Source organism: Taudactylus pleione, unplaced genomic scaffold (assembly GCF_031769625.1).
Source record: "Taudactylus pleione unplaced genomic scaffold, aTauple2 ptg000515l, whole genome shotgun sequence".
Lineage (NCBI taxonomy): Eukaryota > Metazoa > Chordata > Amphibia > Anura > Myobatrachidae > Taudactylus > Taudactylus pleione.
In genome coordinates, this window is record NW_028284917.1 from 320,434 (window position 1) to 337,019 (window position 16,586).

At 42.9% G+C, this 16,586-nt stretch overlaps 1 protein-coding gene across 1 annotated transcript in view; it reads left to right on the forward strand.

Annotated features, from left to right (window-relative positions):
* Positions 1-16,586, forward strand: part of RIC3 (RIC3 acetylcholine receptor chaperone) — a 50,937-nt gene that overhangs the window by 17,072 nt on the left and 17,279 nt on the right. The window contains exons 2-3 of the mRNA XM_088450304.1: positions 9,864-10,081; positions 11,694-11,772. Coding sequence (XP_088306430.1) covers positions 9,864-10,081; positions 11,694-11,772 — 297 coding nt within the window. The remainder of the gene's footprint in view (positions 1-9,863; positions 10,082-11,693; positions 11,773-16,586) is intronic.

Sequence of the window (16,586 nt, forward strand, 5' to 3'; positions counted from 1 at the left end):
AAAATGACATCATCGGTGAAAAGTTTCCGCCAAAAACACGTGAAAACGGCTTTTCGCTCCAATTTGAATACGGCCCTATAAATACTAAGTAACAACATGACTGCTAAACATAGCACAAATCACACAGAAAAAAAAGTAGTTTCATATGTAAAATGCATTACAAACATTGAATTTATTACACAGCATTAATAACATTCGGTATAGAATAGGTAATATGCATTTCTATTAAGTCCATTTCATCATCAGCCTGTGTGTTTAAGCCACCGTTTAGATAGATATGACTACACACTATACCATTATCTTAATGAAAGTTGAGTAGTGTCAAATGATCATAGACAAAACAGGCGTATAAAAAAGTTATTGGACACTGACAGCAAAGAGATCAACAAGATGTGATTGACATCAGTACTTTGTAGGTCACCACATGCAGTGATTACTGCAGACACCCTTCTTGGCAAACTGTTCCTGGACAGCAGGCGGTATGTTTTGCCATTCTGCCTTAAGTACAGTAACCAACTGTGACACTGACGAAGGTCGAGCCGCCTAGAATGCACCCATCACTTTAATTCATCCCAGAAGTTCTCACTGGGGTTAAGATCTGGACTCTGAGCTGGTCAGTCTATCTAGGGTTACCAAATTTTCTGTATACCAGTCCAGTGTTGCCCTGGAAACATGACAGGTAGCATTGTCATCCTGATAATAACATTTGTTGTTTCCGTAGAACTGCAGGTGCATGGGCCTCCATACAAAGTGTTCTTATCGAAACCACCACGTTAGTGGCCATTTGGAACTTGTATGCAATGGTACGCATGGGACCATTTCGTTTGTGCGGGTGTGTCCAATCACTTCTGTCTACACATTGTATAAATGTGGTACTATCTTTCTCTTATAGAATACATTCATGTGCTGTAAAGTAACAAGATCTTTCTGCACGCGTTCCACTACACCTAAGCGAAATGCGCTTCCTTATTTGTCTACTATGTGAAATAATGGACGAATCGTAACAAATCATATGTCACCTAATAAATGGTGATAAAACCTTATGTAAAAACTATAAACCATAATCACTGTCTCTTATCTACAGCGGTTAGTGGACCAAAGCAAACATCCCATAATCATTGGGAAATCAAGAAGTAACCATAGAAGTATGAAGGGGAAAAAGGTCTTAAATTAACTGTAAAAGAACCATAAGTATATCAGAAGGTGCATGAACAAAGGTTCTAATCAGTTAACCCTTTTGGAATCACAGAATCATTAATGATAACTTACTGGTAATTCCTTTTGTTCCAATTATTCCATAGCACCCAATACAATGGGTTAGAGTCCATTCAAGACAGGTGGAGACAGAAATGAATGCTCCTAGATTGTATATAGTGCGATCCTCTTGTGTTCCTTGTTTCTTGATTGACTTCCTAAGCTGTCTCTGAAAAAATATATTCATACTGAAAAAACAGAGGTTCCTCCTGAAGCATCTCCCAGGCCATGGGCAACCAAGGTTGGATTACTCATACCTCTTTCCTTACTTTATCTTTGTCAAGACCCAAGAGATGAGAGAGGATAAAGGGAGGGCATAGGGTGACTTGAACTTTCATGGGAGTGACACTGCATCTATCCTTTCTGTTCCCTTAATGTCATGGTGAGAATATGACCATGGTACCTTTTTGTATTGGTTTCTGTCACCACAATGTCCCTTTGCAATAGGCCAAACCTGTCAGCCAGAGAGTGAAGCACTTCTTGATTTAGGACCATTCTCCTAGAATCACTTGCTTCCTGCTGAATTAATCTGCTACAACATTCTTCCACCTGAAAGTATCTTCAGATGTCTTTCCATCCAGGGTAGCAAGTTTACCTCCTTCATCATCACTTTTGCTTTTTCGATTTTTGAAGGCTACTGGTGTTCTGTTGTTTGAGCAGGTCCTGGCATGTTTCATCCTGTTGATGGACTTTCTGAAAGAACTTCCATACCGCCATCATTTTATGTACAGTACTGTACATGAACAGTAAATGGATTATCTCTTTCTTTGGCCATGTTCCTTGTGCCATTTCTGAGGAAAGATGTGCTCCCCATCCTGTTGTACTGGAGTCTGGGATCAATATCAGCCACTTTGGAATATCTAATGGTCTTCATTCGCAAGTACACTTCTGCCCAATTTGTTCCTTGGGACTTTACTGGATATAAACGTGGGTTTCTCTGGTATTTTATGTTGCAAGATCAGACCTATCAGAGTAGTCCCCAGTGCTTTGTAATAAAGGCATTTATAAATTATTAGCTATAATTGGTGATGACTTATCATTTGGGACTTTAGCTTTTGTTTTGGGATGTAATAAATCTTCCTGCTTGAAGTTATCGACACATTCCATTGGCTTTAGTAGTAGTCTTATTGTCATACCCTTTGGAGAGGAATTGTAGACTCATTGTATCACACTATTCTCTGTAGACCATGCTTTCAGAACAATTATGTTTAAGATGCCAAAAAAATTGTCTTTTAGGTACTTCATTCATCCAGTTTGCGATGTTCACTCAATGATTCAATATAGCTATTAGAATCAGTGGCTTTTTTAAAACCTCTGATCTACATGCAATCATCCTGTATATAAAAATTGGGTGATGTTAAAAGCATTGTCATAGAAATTTGTCTAAAGGTGGTCTTTTTTTCTTCTAATAAAAATATTGTTATTGATCTATTCCAGGATACCAAGACCACTCGATGTATAGTATATGACCATTTCCTCCCTATAGGCCATAAAGAGATTAGAATAACATATAGCATATAGCCCCCATTGCAGTCCCCACCTTTTTAAAAAAAAAAAAAATTGCTATAAAAAGAATTTATTTTAAATAAATGTTGTTTCGTCTTTTTAAAAAAATCAGTGTTGTCCTTTGAATAATCAGTCCTAGAAAGAAACCACGTTATAGCATCTAGCCCTTCTTTATGTTCTATAATCATGTAGGATTTGTTATTGAAAACTAGTGACTGTAGGTGGTGATTAATGAATGAAGTGAAGTTCATTGTGATACTCTCCTGAAGACTTTTTATCATTGTTTTCATACTTAAATTGCATTTGTACTTTTTATTTTATAGTTTGTGTGCATCATTCAATAGCATTTTGGGGATGTTGTCTAGAAATAATCTCTTTTATATGTCATGGATAAAAATTATTCTTAAAATGATGGGTGTGCATACTGGTTATTGGCATATTGACATTTATTTTCTGATTCTTTTATGGATAATCTTTTTTTAAACTGTGATTTTTCTGACAAACTTCTGGATATAGGTAAAAACAAATTTAAAAGGATCCAACCAGGTAGTACTGGTAAATTTGAAGGCTTTAATTACTGCCATTTTGTAATCTGATAGTGTCCTGGAGCTTAGGTTAAAGACATTATCATTCCAATTCCAGATTTTAATGTTATATTTTAAGAAATATAATTTTTTTCTTTTTTTTTTTAACCACTTTCCATTTTCCTGTCCAGAGGGTCCTTAAGAAAATCAGGCCCAGGTGAGCTGCTCCTAAAAAATACAGATGTATCCTTATACGCTGATGCTGAAGTCGCCACAAATACTCTCTCTTGGTGCGACAGGTCCCTGGAGACTCAGCCGAACGTCTTTTTCGCTGTGCGTCTTATTCACACATATTAAACAACTGAAAGTGGGATAAATGAGACTGGCGCCAATTTCCCTGTTGGATCCAGTGGTAGAGCCAGGCGTGTAGCTTGGAATGGCAGGAGCCTTTCAACAAGTGTCAAAACTACTTTGCTCGAATGCACTGATCAATTTGATGTGCGACATTTGTACATCTGTGTGCAACTGATTCTGAGTCTGTGCTGTGCTCTATGTGCGACTTTATACATGTTATACAAGTCGCAGCCCAGCGTCTCTACTACACCGTGAGCAGAGGCGTAACTACTGCCCCCGCAGCCCCCGCGGTGGCTTGGAGGCGCTGGGTAGCTTGGGGGCGACGGGGGCAGTAGTTACTCCCGTAACTACGGAGGGTGCAGGGGGTGCGGTCACACCCCCTGCACCCTCCATCTGCCAGGCGCCCGCTGAGTGTGATACCAGCGGGCGCCCGGCTCCTATTCAAACCCCTGGCGACAGCCGGAGGATGGAGCTCCCTCCATCTTCCGGGTCCCGCAGGACTCCAATAGTGCCGAGGAGCGGACGCCGGGGATGGAGCTCAGGAGTGAGCTCCGTCTTCCGGGTCCCGCAGAGCACTATGGGAGTGACGTAATGACGTCACTCTCTTAGTGTCGAGGAGTGGACACAGGGGTATGGACGGCGGCAGCACTGGAGCGGGGATACAGGTAAGTGTTTTTTTTATTTTATTTTTTTGTGTGTGTTTGTGTGCACACAGGGGGGGAGCAACTTCAGGGGGCTAACTACAGGGGGCAACTACAGGGAGCTCACTACAGGGGGCAACCATAGGGGGCAACTACTGGGGGCAACTACTGGGGGCAACCACAGGGGGCAACTACTGGGTGCTCACTACTGGGGGCAACTACTGGGTGCTCACTACTGGGGGCAAATACTGGGTGCAACTACAGGGGGCTCACTACAGGGGGCTCACTACTGAGGGCAACTACTGGGCACAACTACAGGGGGCACTACTAAAATGGGCACAACTACAGGGGCATTGCATAAGGTGCACTAGTATAGGGGCATTGCATTTTGGGGCACTGTATAAGGGGCACTAACTTGATACACACAGTTTACAGGTTATAAACTATGTTTCCAATAATCTGGTTGTACACGGACATAAAAACTGTGCAACCTGTCTTGAGCTGAGATGACAGACTGGCAGGAGCAGAGAGGAGGGTTGGTGAAGTAGATCTGTCAGGGTGGGATGTAATGGGAATTACTGTTTGGCATAATGTGTATTTGGCATTACTGTGTGCACAATGTGCTATTAGGGGCATTACTGTGTGGCATAATGTGTAAGGGGCATTACTGTGTGACATAATGTTTTGTATGTGGCATTACAGTGTGGCATAATGTGAAATAGGGGCATTACAGCATGGCATAAATTTGTTATAAGGGCTTTACTGTATGTCATTATGTGTTATACATGGCATTATTGTGTGGCATGTGTAAGGGGCATTGCTGTGTGGCATAATGTGTTGTAAGGGGCATTCTGGTGTGGCATAATGTGTTGTAATGTGTTGTAATGTGTTTTCTGTCATATCAATTCTGGTGTGGCACACTGTGTTATAAGTGGCATTACTTAGTGTGTCATAATGTGTAAGGCATGTTGCTGTATCATGTAGCCACACACCTTAAACGTCGTCTTTGGGTGTGTTTGATCTTTGGGGGGGGGGGGGGGCGCCTGAAACTTTTTGGGCATGGGGGAGCAAAATTTATAGTTACGCCACTGACCGTGAGCGGTGTTCTGCTGCATCTGCGATGTGAATAAGAGGCACAATTTAAATAAATAAACTCTATGCTATACCTCTCAGAGCAGATCTGTCACAACGGGCATCTCATGCTGTATGGTGTATAGACTCTATGTTATGAGACCACATCTGTGAGAAACAATACCTACCTGCCTACAACTAGAGACAGGAAAAGTTATATGTTGGAAATTATGTGTGTACAGGTGCTGATATTGCAGAGTTATATAGGCACACACCGGCTGATGACTATGAACAGCCCAGTTCCTTAACCAGTGGTGTTGGTTTGTTGAAATATATTAGGTACAACCGTACTCACTGTTGCATGCACACTGGCAATGGAGCTGAGCTGGGTTCTGTACAACACACCAGCCAGCAAGTGAATGCTGCAAACAGGTAGCCGTGCAGGGATGCTGGGACAGCTGTAAATGCAGGTGTTAACCAGGTTCTCTTTAGGAGCTAAGTAGGAGACTTCTGTCTCCCACCATGCCACTCTCTCACAGTAAAGACAGGATGGCCCCTGCATATGCTCAGTAGTGATCTCAGTGGCCATCTCGGAACAGGGCATGAAGCCTCTCTGGAGGGACAGGAAGACTGGAGTCTGTACAGTAGTGCACTGCTCTTCAACATTATATACCATCCAGGGGTGTTTCTTAAACGACCAGTCTCTGCCTTTCTAGAATTGACTCCTTCCTTTGAAATATCTGCCATCAAGAAGGAATAAAAAATATAGAGGTTTCTTTCTACCAGTCTCACCGGCTTCAAACGTGCACTCAAAACTAACAAGACATGTCCAGTAAGAAATATTTCCTCAAATGTATTTTTATTACCTGCGACAGTCTCTGGAAACGTATAACATTTAGAAACTATCCAACTTCTTTTTATGTAACAGACTTTGAAAGCAGAAATTGGCCAGGTGGGGTTTTTTTTTTATTTTTTTTTTCTTGGACGCCTGCATAATGTTTAGTGCAGGAACCTTTTCATAAATAAACCTGGGCACATCGTCAGCCGCAGAGTGATAAAGTGCCATATGGAAAAGTCTGCCCGGCCTTGATGTAGGCTGTCCGTCAGTACAGGGATTAATATTGATCGCTATTGTTCCTCTCAATAACGGGCAACATTCCCAACAATCCAGAAGTGACCAAGCGCTGTCACCGACATTGCACATCATAGGAATTGACATTTAATTAAAGATTACAGTGTGTTCCAATGCATTGTTCTCAATTCCATTTCCTTAGCATGGCACAATGCAATCCATCACTTCTGACACGCCGCTGATAGTCTCGCCTTTTGTCAACCTCAATTACAATTCAATCCCAGGGTGTTTGTTAAATGTCCAGCAAATGGCTCAGCTACAGCACCAGGCGTCCACCGGGGCGTAAACATACATATTACAGAGACGCGTCTCTTTGTGATGTTGTTGCCCACTTGCACCTCTTCTATTGCACTTTACCGACTGTTTGTGCAAAGCGTAGAGGGAGTTGCACAAGAGCAGGGCAAGAAGGGATTAATCATTGTGCCCCAGCCTCGGGGAGCTGCTAGGACAAGGGCCCAGGACCATTTCTAGGTTTAGTTTGAGATTTTTGTTTTTCTGTCATATTAATTAATTAAAGCATTGGATGTATTTCTAACCTAATTCCTGTTTAGAACCTTAATTTTCTTTATTATCTTTTTTAGTTTATTGATGAACCCCACCCCCATCCCACAAAAAACAAAAGCTATAATAGAATCATTAAACGATGGTTTAGACATTTTATAATTACGCACTCTAAACAAGGATGGGTTCACCATTGATGGTGCTTAACATCGATGGTATGGTGCCTACACTGGTTTGAACCATCGAGGAGCATCCCCACTGTAGGGTAAGGCAGGCCAATCAGTGAAGGAGGGCAGGCTGGACGGGGCAATAGGGGCGTGGCTAAGCAGCAGCCTAATTAGGGAAGAGGGTTGCTACTGAATGCCACAACAGGCTGGGGCTAAGCCCCGTGTGCATTGCCCCAGACAGAAAGGAAAAGATGTGCGTAAAAGAAGCACAATTATAGTATGTGCATAAGTTGAGTCAAACACATCTCAAGATACAGTACATCAAGCTCCAAAGCTTGTAGCATTTGTGTTTGTAGCAAGTGTATTCACATTACCCTATTTGTACACAATGCAATATTGTAATTGTCAAATATAAAGATAGGGTATTGTCTGGATAGTTATGAATAAATGTGGCCCTTACACTGTAAAATCTATTTTAAAGGCAAACATATCAACATCTCTTGTTTTCATTATTAAAAAATACAAAATGTTTTATCGCTGGTATTATACTCCTGAGAGACTTAACAAAATGTTCCCGTCCTCCTCACCAAATTGTTGGCAGGATTGTGGCCGCAGGGGTACTATGATCCATATTTGGTGGACCTGTTTGATTGTTATTCCCTTCCGGGACCTGGTTCATGGCCTCCTGAATTCCCTCCTGGAGGTTCCAATGCAAAAAGACCCCTGGACATTTCTGTTGTGCTATGTTTTTATCCAAGTGTGGGCTCCCTGGCTGCTTGTTGAACGTAGACCCACGTTACCTTTCTCTTGAGGGTTTATTTCGCGAGTGGACCCATGGGCTGCAAATAAAATGTCCTCTTTACTCCTTCACTTCTCTGTTTCCACTGTCCAATGCTGTTGTTTCCTTCCATTTTTGGATGCTTTTTGGGTGTTCGTTTTTATTATACTGTTTCGTGACCTTCCCCCTCACCCTCTTCTCTTACCCTAACTTCCCTCTACTCCCCCCTCCCTTACATTAGTTACCTGACTTGTAGTATTGGTATTTTTTTATTTTGCTTGCTACTGTATTTAAAATCTGGTCTGTATGGGCTTTTGTTGCTAATTTGTGTTTGTGTTTATTTTGCCTGACCGCTCAAAATAAAGAATTATTAAAAAAAAAAAAAAAAAAAGTTTAATCTTTTTGTTCCTGGAGCGGTCCGAAATGGAAATTTGCACCGAGCAATGCAAATAGTCAGCCGTGACTTTATACAGTATACAGTATTATAGCCGCCATGTTAATGATCAGCTGTAGTGATCAATGCATAGTCAGCCAATCAGAAGCAGCTAGATGGATGTTGTGTTACGTTGTACCCGCAAGAGATGCACCACCTTAAAGGCGTATATGGGTATACGTCCACATCTAACGGGGTCTCTGTTACATGAACACGTGTTACACACGTGACCAGTCCTTTTATACATAAAATCTATTCATTCTTAGTAGCCCCATACTAGTGTACTGTAGAATCCATCTGGATGGACTGAAGAGAGATGTGTGTTCTTGTATCTTCAGTTGCCAGGTGTGTAGAGCGGGAGAGAGTGCGGTAGCCCTATGTGAGGTAACTTTTATCAGCTAAGGGGGGATATGTAGAAAACCTTGAAAATATATAAAGTACCAACCAATCAGCTCCTAACTGTCACTTTACAGGCTGTATTTGAAAATTGACAGGAGCTGAATGGCTGGTACTTTATCTCTCACTGAGGTTTGATACATCTCCCCCCTAAGTTTTGGATGTGACCAGGCCACAGGTATTGTAAAAGCCCAGTTACTGTATATGGATGATTACGATTCGCTAATGACGGCGTGACCTCTTCCAGTATCTTGTGATCACAAAGCCAAGATGTCTGCCATGCCTCTATGTTGCTATATGGCAGTGACAACCTCCCAAAATGGTGCACGGGAGAATTTCCTGTCACTTATTTTATGCATACCTCCCAACATGACCCTCTCCAGGAGGGACACAATGCTCTGGTCCTGGACTTCCCTGGTAAGAGTTGGGGCTGCAGCGCAGTTCAAAATTCAAATAGGGGAGTCACACCAACTGTCATTTCACACACTGCCAAACATCACTGGCTGGGACTCACTGGCAGTTGCTGTGACTCCCCTATTTGAATTTTGGACTGTACTGCAGCCCCACCTCTGGAGGCTCCACCAATCATAAATTACCAGGGAACTCCAGGACCAGAGCATTGTGTCCCTCCTGGAGAGGGTCATGATGGGAGGTATGTTTCATGGATAATATATTTAGGGGTCTATGTACTAAGCAGTGTTAGGAGACAGAGTGAAAAGGGATAAGGTGCCAGGCAATCAGCTCTCTACTGTCATCTCACAGGCTGTGTTTGAAAAATGACAGTTAGGAGCTGATTGGCTGGCACCTTATCACTTTTCACTCTGTCTCCTAACACTGCTTAGTAAATAGACCCCTTAACATTTTACAGAGTTTGGTATACGTTTTTTTTTGTATTTAGTCATCTCATTTGAAATTTCAAATTAAAAACAAGGACACTGACTCCTAAAGCAGCGGAATCCAGTATAACAGCCTCTCTGTAGAACATACTATGGGGAATGTAACGTATTGCCATCCAGTATAACAGCCTCTCTGTAGAACATACTATGGGGAATATAACGTATTGCCATCCAGTAGCACTTTCCTTGTAATGTGTCATTTTCTTGCAGGGACTCCTGGACACTTTTCAGCGACTCCCCATGGAAAACCTGCGGACGGAAGGGCGGCCGGCAACTTTTTCCCAAGATCCCACTTGTCTGAAGCTGTGTCAAAGGCCAAGACTGGGGCCGGTGGTGGCGGTGGAGGTGGCAGACAGAGCTTAGTGGGGCAGATAATACCCATCTATGGGTTTGGAATATTGTTATACATCCTGTACATTCTCTTCAAGGTGAGAAACACATTCTAGGCATGTTGTATGGAGAGATCTGACATTGGGAACTGTACTGAAATATGAGCTTTGTACATTACATCTACAGGTATTTACACTGCTTATTTACCATTTACGTTGAAACATTTTCATATTCTATAACTAATATGTAAGGGAAAAGGACGGGTCTTCTGTAATTGATCATAGACTAGTTGGGAAGTAAAATTGGCTCAGAGGAGTTCCCGTACAAAAATGTTTTCAGAAACAGGGATCTGCAGTTGTTCATGGGTTATAAACCCAGATTAGGGAGATACTAATGAGTCTGCTTGTAATAATCTAATTAATATGTGTTGTGGGTAATGGAACAAAGCAATGTTCTGCAGATCTCCGGAGAGGTCAGTAATGTAATCATCTGTAGAATACTGTATATCACTGCGTGTTTGTCAGGGGGCAGATGGAACAGAGGGAATGGGATTGAAATGCCGGCAGCTGTGAAGGCGCCGGTTCAAATCCCGACAGCGTCAGGCCAAGAGGATGAAATTCCAACCGTGTGAGGTTAATTACCTAACCCTCCCCTCTCCCCCCCCTAACCCTCCCTTAGGTGTGCCTAACCCTTAAATCCCGGGGTGGTGCCTAACCCTAAGTCCCCCCCCTGGGGGTGCCTAAGCCTAACCCTCCCGGGGGGTGCCCAACCCTATCCTCCCCCCGGTGGTGCCTATCCCTAATCCCCCCCCCCAAAACCTAAGGTCGCCCTGGACTTGCCTTCGTTCGGGCTGGAGTCCTCTGCGGTCCAGTGTCGAGATTAACATAGGCGTCGGTATTTCGACGCCTATGTTAAATCCCTTGCCGGGATTCCGCTGTCGGGATTGAGATCGGCAGCCAGTCTTATAACTGCATCCCAGAACAGAGCAATGTTCTGCAGATCCCTGGAGAGGTCAGTAATGCAATAATTTGGAGAATATATTACTATGTATCTACCAGGTAGGAGGTGGTACATTGCAATGTTCTGCAGATCTCTATACGGTTTGGTATAATATTAAACCTGTAGAACAGAAGCAGGTACAGTAACTGCCCTGGCCGGTGTGTTATAGAGGAACTGTGATGAACGTACTATAAAAGTTTACAGATTGATCAGTTAGAACCTGCTAGGAAAATTAATGTACTTTCTCTTCGCTCTCTATAAATCAGATCCCCTGGATACTAATCAGAATATGTGCAGCAAAACATTGTGCTCTGGCTGTTGCAGATGAAGTAGACTTTAGTGCACTCTGAGTCAATTTACTAATGTTTCAGAGCATGTCAGAGTATACAGCTTTTATTCTGATATTGTTCCATCTAATTGCTGTATCTGGCAAATGCTACAACACATGCTGCTGTATCTGCAGTTGAATAATCTCTGCCCCATTCATTTTGGGTTCTCTTTCTAGATAACACGGTGGCCAGGTGTCTAATTTCCGTACACTCACATATGTTCCGTGTATGATCTTACTACAGGTTGTGTTCTATCTCACTTGTATGTACCTGATGATGATGTATAATATTAGGGGCAGGTGATAACACCAATATCAGTCCAATTGGTGACTTGTTTTCCAGGACAATAGAAATCATTGTCATTTTGTTTTATAATTTTCAGCTTTCATCCAAAGGGAAAAACGCGAAGGTGGAGCCACGAAGTGTCCCGATAGCCAATGGGAACCTGAAGAGGAAGATAAGTACGTTTTACCTGTGCGTGTTTCCTGTCTGTCACTGAATCTATTATTTATTACTAATCAGTAGCGGCTTTTCCTATCACCGCTAGTAGGGCCGGATTAAGATCACATGAGGCCCTAGGCAAGGTACCAGCTTTGGGCTCCCCCCTCATCCAATCCATCATACTTAAGCTGGGTACACACTGACAGATATATTGGCTTATCAACTAACCGGCCAATAAGACTGGTGCCCGTCGGCCAGGTGTACCAGCGATATGTCTGTGAACGTCGTCGTTCACAGATATATCGCGTCGGCTGTGCTGCACAGTCAATGGACAGATATATCTGCAGACATATCTGTCCATCGGCAAGTGTGTACGGGCGGCCTGCCGACCGCCCGTACACAGGCAGCGGCAACCGCGGGTAGGGGGGCGGACCCATGGCTGCCTGGAAGATGATGGTCGTTCAGTGCACAGTATATGAACGACCATCATCTACAGATATATCTGCAGATCACTCGATCAGCAGAAATATCTGCTAGGTGTGCACCCACCTTTACCCTTTATATCTTTACATGCCAGCGACATTATGTCATTCTGTGGACTAAGGTGTCCTGCTGCACACACACAAACACATATCTATACTAATATGATAAGAACGTTCTTTCTGTTTGTTCCAAGTCGACACAAAAACGGCTAAACTGATTTTCATGAAAACTGCATCATTTTGTAGTGATGAGTCCTAGAAGAGAGACAGAAGACATGTCATATGCCTGGCGGGGGTTTAAACACACGAGGCTTGGGTCAGCAGACACGGACTAGCCAGGGTTAATTGTAATGTTAGATGATTAGCATAGATGACGTTTCATTGGCTGAGTGATTATGGGGGTGGGTGGGAGTGTTCGAGGGTATTGTCTATCCCCTGTGGGACCTTCTAGGTCCTCTGGTTTCCAGGGTTGTCATCTGTTTAGGCCGGGTGGAGTTCACCTTTCTCAAGAGGGTGTCTTGTTGTTTTTGCAAGAGTTAGTGAAGGCTATTCGGGAAGTTGTTTTGGTTTAGTATTGGTGGTGGCTTTGGTTTGGTAAACCTCGTTTGGCGGGAAAGAGCGGCTGCAGTGATTAAACATACAATAAACAAGAAAATAGTAGCGCTATGATGAGATGTATTCACAGACAATTGTTTGAAATTGCATTAACCATATAGGTTACTTTAATAAAAATATATTCACTGGAATCAATAAAAGACAAATATAGTAAAATAATAGCAAACCAATGTATACACCTGATATAAGACCACATCAACACAATCCCTCTTCCTATGTTACTTCCGGATATTGGGTTTACCATAAGGCAATAATGTCACTGGGATATTGAAAGTGGAACTGTCCAGTACGTAATAACCAGATGACAGTATATGGTACTTGCACCAATCTAACATTCAACTGTCCTGAGTATAATTACCAGATCCTCATACCGATAGGGGGGAATGCTCCTATTGACATACAGGTAAGTATGCTGCACTTGGAGTCCTCCAAATTGTACGGTGTGGACCTCTGTTGTACCAGGATATGGACAGCAAAAAAAAAAAAAGTTCCAAGATGATCCCATACTTACCTGTATGTTTGGCACTTTGGCTATGCACTTTGGCTCTGCAATAATAATCAAAGCGGAAAAAATCAGGCAACGGTGGATATATATATATATATATATATATATATATATATATATATAAAAAAATATCATACAATCTCGGCACTCACATGCTTTTCCAACTGCAACTCCTTTAAACATAGGGAATGTTGGTTCCAAAATATTGCAATAATTTGTTAAGCTGGCCACCGCTTCACGGTCATTCCCATCTAGCCAGTCCCTACACTGATTCTCAGATACATGAACTTGATCTGCCATCTTGGGCTCAAGCTTGCATATATTTTAAACATGACACTGGGTCCTGCCTTAAAGAGACAGGACCACACCCAGGGCTATCAGTTAATAAGCACCTGGAAAAAGAAAAAAGTTTGTCTTACATTTGAAAAACAGGGTGCCCTAGCAAGTGTGACCACAAAATTTAAATAAACGACAGGCTCAATCCACGGCACTCGACCATCTGGGGTGCCCTTGGTATGTGACCACACCATCTACATAAAAAATATCATACAATCTCGGCACTCACATGCTTTTCAAACTGCAACTCCTTTGAACATAGGGAATGTTGGTTCCAAAATATTGCAATAATTTGTTAAGCTGGCCACCGCTTCACGGTCATTCCCATCTAGCCAGTCCCTACACTGATTCTCAGACAAATGAACTTGATCTGTCACCTTTGGCTCAAGCTTGCTTAACAAATTATTGCAATATTTTGGAACCAACATTCCCTATGTTTAAAGGAGTTGCAGTTTGAAAAGCATGTGAGTGCCGAGTTTGTATGATATTTTTTATGTAGATGGTGTGGTCACATACCAAGGGCACCCCAGATGGTCGAGTGCCGTGGATTGAGCCTGTCGTTTATATATATATATATATATATTGAGTCTCCCATATCCGAAATGCTTGGAACCATAAGTATTTTGTATATCCGATTTTTCCGTATTTTGGAATATTTGCATACCATATTTAGATGTCTTGGGACTGGGACACAAGTCTAAACACAGAATGCATTTGTGGTTCTTATAGACACAGCCCAAAGGTAATTGTATACAATATTTATAATAATTTTGTGCACCAAACAAAGTGTGCGTACATACACAAAATCTATTTATGTTTCATATACAGCTTATGGCGCCCACACACTAAACGACTCACAAACGATGCAATGTCGTTAACGATTTCCCTTGAATTCCCCGGCAGCTCCCTGACAGTCCTGGACAAACAATATCGTGCATAAAGTGTTCAGTTTTGACAAACAATCTACTAACGACCTATCGTGCGTCCTTAACGTTTTCCAGTGCATCGTTAAAGAGATTGCCAGATCTTACCTGCAGTATGTAAGATCTGAGGATCCGATTAACGACCCGCGGGACCGCGCATCGGATCGTTATCGCTCAGTGGAAATTGCTCGATTTGCACATATTTGAACGATTTACTGTTGCGATGCATCGAAATCGTGCAAATCGTGCAGATAATCGTCTAGTGTGTGTGGGCACCTTTAGACACTCAGCCTAAAAATAATTTTATACAATAGTATAATTTTATGTACATATATTTTTTTATATATATTAGGGGTGTGCACCGGCCACTTTTCGTGTTTTGTGTTTTGGTTTTGGATCTGGATCTTTCTTCGTGTTTTGGATCTGGATTGGTTTTGCCAAAACCACCCTTCCGTGTTTTGGGTTCTGGGTTTTGTGTTTTGGATCTGTATTTTTTTTAAAAAAAGCATAAAAACAGCTAAAATCACAGAATTTGTAGGTTTTTCTGCTCCTATGCTATTATTAACCTCAATAACCTTAATTTCCACTCATTTCCAGTCTATTCTGAACACCTCACACCTCACAATAGTGTTTTTATGTCCAAAACGTTGCACCGAGGTAGCTGGATGACTATGCTAAGCGACACGAGTGGGCGGCACAAACACGTGACCCATCTAGGCGTGAAACTGCAGTGGCAGACAGGATGGCAGTTTGAAAAACTAGGCCCCAAACTGTACATAATGCAAAGAAAAAAAAGAGGTGCAAGATGGAATTGTCCTTGGGCCCTCCCACCCACCCTTATGTTGTATAAACAGGACATGCACACTTTAACAAACCAATCATTTCAGCGCCAGGGTCTGCCACACAACTGTGGCTGAAATTATTGGTTCGTTTGGGCCCCCACAAAACAAGCTGGCAATTAATGTGTCCCTGCACAAACTGGCTCTATGGAGGCAAGATGTCATCCTCATCCTCCTCATCCACCGATTCCTCACCCTCTTCAGTGTGTACATCCTCATCCTCACAAAGTATTAACTCGTCCCCACTTGAATCCACCACCACAGGTCCCTCTGTACCTTCTGGAGGCTGGTCTCCCTGGAAGAGCTGATAATTCATTTTGATGAACATCATCTTCTCCACATTCTGTGGAAGCAACCTCCTACGCCTTTCGCTGACAAGGTTCCCGGCTGCACTAAACACTCTTTCGGAGTACACACTGGAGGGGGGGCAACTCAGGTAAAATAGAGCCAGTTTGTACAGGGGCCTCCAAATTGCCTCTTTTTCCTGCCAGTACAGGTATGGACTGTCTGCCATGCCTACTTGGATGCTGTCACCGATGTAATCCTCCACCATTCTGTCAATGGTGACAGTATCATATGCAGTGACAGTAGACATGTCAGAAATTGTTGCCAGGTCCTTCAGTCCGGACCAGATGTCCAAACTTGGTCCTGCCTGCCCTGCATCACCGCCAGCGGGTTGCTTAGGATACCTAAGTTTTTTCCTGGCAGCCCCAGTTGCAGGAGAAAATGAAGAAGGAGCCGTTGACGTGTCACGTTCCGCTTCAGCTGACAGTGTGTTCACCAGCAGGTCTTTGCACCTCTGCAGGCTTGTGTCGGCCGGAAAGAGAGACACCACATAGGCTTTAAACCTAGGATCGAGCACGGTGGCCAAAACGTAGTGGTCTGATTTCAACAGATTGACCACCCTGGAATCCTGGCAAAGCGAATGAAGGGCTTCATCCACAAGTCCCACATGCCGAGCGGAATCGCTCCGTCTTAGCTCCTCCTTCACTTTCTCCAGCTGCTTCTGCAAAAGCCTGATGAGGGGAATGACCTGCCTCAAGCTGGCAGTGTCTGAACTGACTTCACGTGTGGCAAGTTCGAAGGGCTGGAGAACCTTGCACAACACGGAAATCATTCTCCACTGTGCTTGAG